Source organism: Antennarius striatus, chromosome 10 (genome assembly GCF_040054535.1).
Source record: "Antennarius striatus isolate MH-2024 chromosome 10, ASM4005453v1, whole genome shotgun sequence".
NCBI classification, from domain to species: Eukaryota; Metazoa; Chordata; class Actinopteri; order Lophiiformes; family Antennariidae; genus Antennarius; species Antennarius striatus.
This window is the reverse complement of record NC_090785.1, coordinates 14,513,068-14,517,500: the sequence shown is the minus strand read 5'-3', so window position 1 is coordinate 14,517,500 and position 4,433 is coordinate 14,513,068. Positions and strand designations below refer to the sequence as shown.

The 4,433-nt window shown below is 41.9% G+C and overlaps 1 protein-coding gene across 1 annotated transcript in view; it reads left to right on the top strand.

Annotated features, from left to right (window-relative positions):
* The window catches only part of mtnr1c (melatonin receptor 1C), a 9,378-nt gene extending 5,177 nt beyond the window's left edge, over positions 1-4,201 (top strand). Inside the window, exon 2 of the mRNA XM_068325849.1 lies at positions 2,985-4,201. Coding sequence (XP_068181950.1) covers positions 2,985-3,847 — 863 coding nt within the window. The 3' untranslated portion in view covers positions 3,848-4,201. The remainder of the gene's footprint in view (positions 1-2,984) is intronic.
* The last annotated feature ends 232 nt before the right edge of the window (positions 4,202-4,433 follow it).

The window sequence follows — 4,433 nt, the reverse complement described above, 5'->3', positions numbered from 1 at the left end:
CACCAGGCCTCCTACTCATTTTTATGAATTCATCTTTCCTTCAAAGGTGTATAAATATAGCCGTGAATCAAAGTGTAGTGTATCACGTTTCCTTTGTGAGCATTTAGACCGACTGGATACAGACGGCGGGTTTGACGGAGGAGCCCCTGAGATTCACACACAACCTATCTAGTCACGGTGCTGCCAGCAGCTTTTTATTCAGTCTTTTTCTTTCCGTATCTTATGTGCTTCATTTTGTATTTTGTACTCCTCCAATTTCCAGAATAACTCCTTTTTTAACAATACGTTTTTATTTTTATTCTCCACAACTACTTGGATACGAGAAAGCAATCCATTATAGTTTTTGTTCATTGTGTGTAAAGTCTATTTAAATACATGTGTGGGTTTATTAGCTACCAGGGAGGGCGGGAGGTAATCTCTGTATACTATATTTAAATGATCTGAGCTTGTGTGTTAAATCATTCTGATGACAAATGTCTTGTTTCGACTCACACGTAAGTGAAAATGTATCTGCTATACTGTTTTGAATTTTGTCTCATCCCCCAGATATGCTACATGTGACAACCAAAGAGGGGATTCACTGGGTAGTGGCTGAACTCTTGGCAGTCTCTTTAAAGCATGAACTGGTTGATCGGATCCAAGTTTTCTCAGTTGAGAGATTCACAGAGTATCCAGGCTGATCCAATCATGACAGATCCAATGGTGTCACGGACGCTAAAGGATGCGTGTCGGTGGTCCCTATGGCTTGCAACCAATAAGCATTCAGGATGAGCTCCATCCAACCAACAGTTGTTGTTAATAATAACTCCAAAAAATTTCATATCCGGGGGAGAGAGAGTATGTCTTTGTTCAGCTGTTTTACACTAAAAAAACAAGTCATTTTGACTATGAGTTTGGGTGTAATGAATGTCGGGCCAGCTGAGATGCTGCGAGAGGCAGTTGTTCTCCCAGCCTGTTAATCATGGATTCCAGAAAAACAAAGACGATATCCAGCAGCTTTTCTGCACTCTTAGTGGTGTTTCAACACGTGTCTCATCCTCTTGGAGGTAAGGGTGCAGAGGGTTCAGCCACAGAAAGCCAGCAGACTGCAGCTCATCCTGTCCCACCAGTGCAGATGATAACATTTGAGTCACGTGATTTCAGCATGGAAGCAACTTCTGCACGATGACAAATACTGTACACACAGCATGTACTGTGTGCATCACAAATGCAATCTGACAGATTTGGCCACCAAACGCACTTGAGGATGTAGAACAACTGTTTTTATTTTTTATTTCAGCTGGGCTCTGTTTTTACCGAGGTGGAAATCAACTGTCTGTGACTATCTCTGACACGTCTGTAGAACAATGTGAAAACATCCATTGATTTTCTTCTAAAAGTAAAGATTACACATAAAAATGTAATAAGCAGCGCAATTACACAAGTTTTTGTCATTTTTTTCCCCTACTGTTGAAATTATCTTTGATGCCAAAATGAATCAGTTTGAGGAAAGTGATTTAAAATTCAACATGTTGCTGAACAGCCCACTGTAGCTGCTCACCCTGAAGTACTGAGAATGTAAGAAGTTTTAAACAACACAGATTAATTGCTAACATGTGTTTTAAATCCATTCCCATCTTATCTGTCAATCGAACTCTGTTGATTCAGCTGTTGTCAGAGCAAGATTCTTCCGCCTTTCCGTATCAATTTCATCAGAGGGTGTAAGTCATATTAACCCTGTAATCAGACCCATGCTTGACACAGAATGGTGTCAGAATGAGGCTCATCATAAACAATCCAAGACAGGTTTATTTAGAAGTGTGTACCATAACTACTTTATATGCTGTTTCCATCACCCTGGTGCTCCTGGAAATAATAAGCAGCATTCACAATAAGAAAAATAGTTTCAACTCTATGAACTTGGCATGCTTTTTTTAATGGCAGAAAACACTGGTTTGAGTCGGGAAAATTTTCCACTTCCTCACAAATCTAGCTCGCACACGCAGACAGACTCGTTTATCTGTCAAATCTGCTAAAACCTACGGGAAGCGAGTGGTTCTGCAGCAGGACGACAGTTTAATTTCGAAGTGCGGTTTACGGTCTTGTCATCTGTATTGTTAACTAATACAATAACACAATTGGATTTTTCACTTTATTTTTCACAAACCAGGACAGCCGCGCTGTAACAAAATCAGAAGTCATTTTCTATGATTCATGTCTTCTGAGGAGATCCAGTGTTACACTTAAACCTCTGGAGGACAAACTGGACTTGATGTAAACTGATGGTGTAATCACTTACGTCCTTGGTTTAATGGACATGAACTCATTGCTCTGCTGCCTCTGCTAGAGGTGAAGAAGCTTTAAAACAGGAAAACATGATTTGAGAATTCTTATTGGTATGCAACCTACTTCTCAAATACAATTTTTTGATAAGTCAACAGATATGCCAGTTGCTCTTCAAGCGTGTAATCAGGTCTGGCAATAAATTTTGTTTCCAACTTGCTACTTGCAATGACTCTGCTAATGAATGTTAATATTTAACAGGTTTTTGAACTCATTTCCAAAAGAATTTTGGCGTTTTCATTCAACTTTTTCAAATTAATTTTAAAGGCATATGAGATGAATTCAGGGAAGTACAAAAGTCATCCTTTTGGGCATATATGTAAAGAAAAGCCTTGTTTGTGAAATATTTCCCTTTGGATCCAAGAAGAAACTGTTGCTGTCTTTGCCACTGGTATGACTTAAGTGCTAATTTCATAAAAGCACGCTAAACAACAACCCCAAAACAAAAACAGGTGCGAAAAAATAAATTTAGATAAAGACACATTTTCCAGGATCCTCAACAAAAGAAGCACTGGAGGCACAGCCCGCCTCTGATGGTAAATCACAGTTGTCTCACCAATGACCAAGTTTTAATTTAGTACCAAGCAAAAAAGTAAAAACAGAGCTTTGTGTGTTTAGTTGCACGCCAGTTGGGTCATGTTTTGTCTGCTGTGCTTCCACAGGCAACATCTTCGTTGTGAGTCTGTCTGTAGCGGACCTGGTGGTGGCGTTGTACCCCTACCCTCTGGTCCTGACAGCCATCTTCCACAATGACTGGACTATGGGTGACCTGCACTGCCAGGCTAGTGGCTTCATCATGGGTCTGAGCGTCATTGGCTCCATCTTCAACATCACCGCAATCGCCATCAACCGCTACTGCTACATCTGCCACAGCCTCCAGTACGACCGGCTGTACAGCCTGAGGAACACCTGCTGCTACCTGGGCCTCACCTGGCTGCTCACCGCCATCGCCACAGTACCCAACTTCTTTGTCGGCTCGCTGCAGTACGATCCCCGGATCTATTCCTGCACCTTCACCCAGACGGTCAGCGCGTACTACACTATCTCAGTGGTGGTCATTCACTTCCTGATCCCACTGCTGGTGGTGTCCTACTGCTACCTGAGAATATGGGTGCTGGTGATTCAAGTGAAACAGCGAGTTAAACCAGACCAAGGATTTAAAATCAAACCTAGTGATGTGAGGAACTTTCTGACTATGTTCATTGTGTTTGTGTTGTTTGCGGTCTGCTGGGCTCCACTGAACCTCATAGGCCTGGCTGTAGCTATAAACCCTGTGAAAGTTGCACCGAACATACCCGAGTGGCTTTTTGTCACAAGCTATTTTATGGCATACTTCAACAGCTGCCTAAACGCCGTCATATACGGACTATTAAACCAAAACTTTCGTAAAGAATACAAGACTATCCTTCTCGCTATTTGCCTCCCACGGCTGCTCCTAGTGGAGACCTCCAGGTGCGCCACAGAGGGACTGAAGAGCAAGCCTTCTCCTGGGGTGACAAACAATTTAGCAGAGATGAATGTATAGCCTGATGAGAACTTCCTGTGGAGCCTCATTTTTGCTGTAAGTCACCCTGTGCCTTTTCACAAGACCTTCAACATTTACCAGTTCTGAAGGTGTAGCTGGATTTGGAGAGAAGGCTGTTGTTATATTTTTTTCCCCCACTGTTCAGTGTTCAGAGATAGGTACATTGTGCACCTTTGTGATGACTCCTCAGTGTTCACCAAAAAGTACTCTGACATCATTTTTATATGAAAGGGTAGTCAGCATTGTGAATGACTCGATGCAGGACCAGAGGGTATATATGGTAAAGCCTATTGTTTTGATGGGAAAATATACATACGTGTGTATATATGCACACACACACACACACACACACACACACACACACACACACACACACACACACACACACACACACACACACACACACACACACACACACACACACACACACAAACATACGGTATATACAGTATATATATGTATAAATCACTCATATATTTATATATAAGCACACATAAACACAAGATGTGTGTTTGCACACACACACACACACACACACACACACACACACACACACACACACACACACACACACACACACACACAC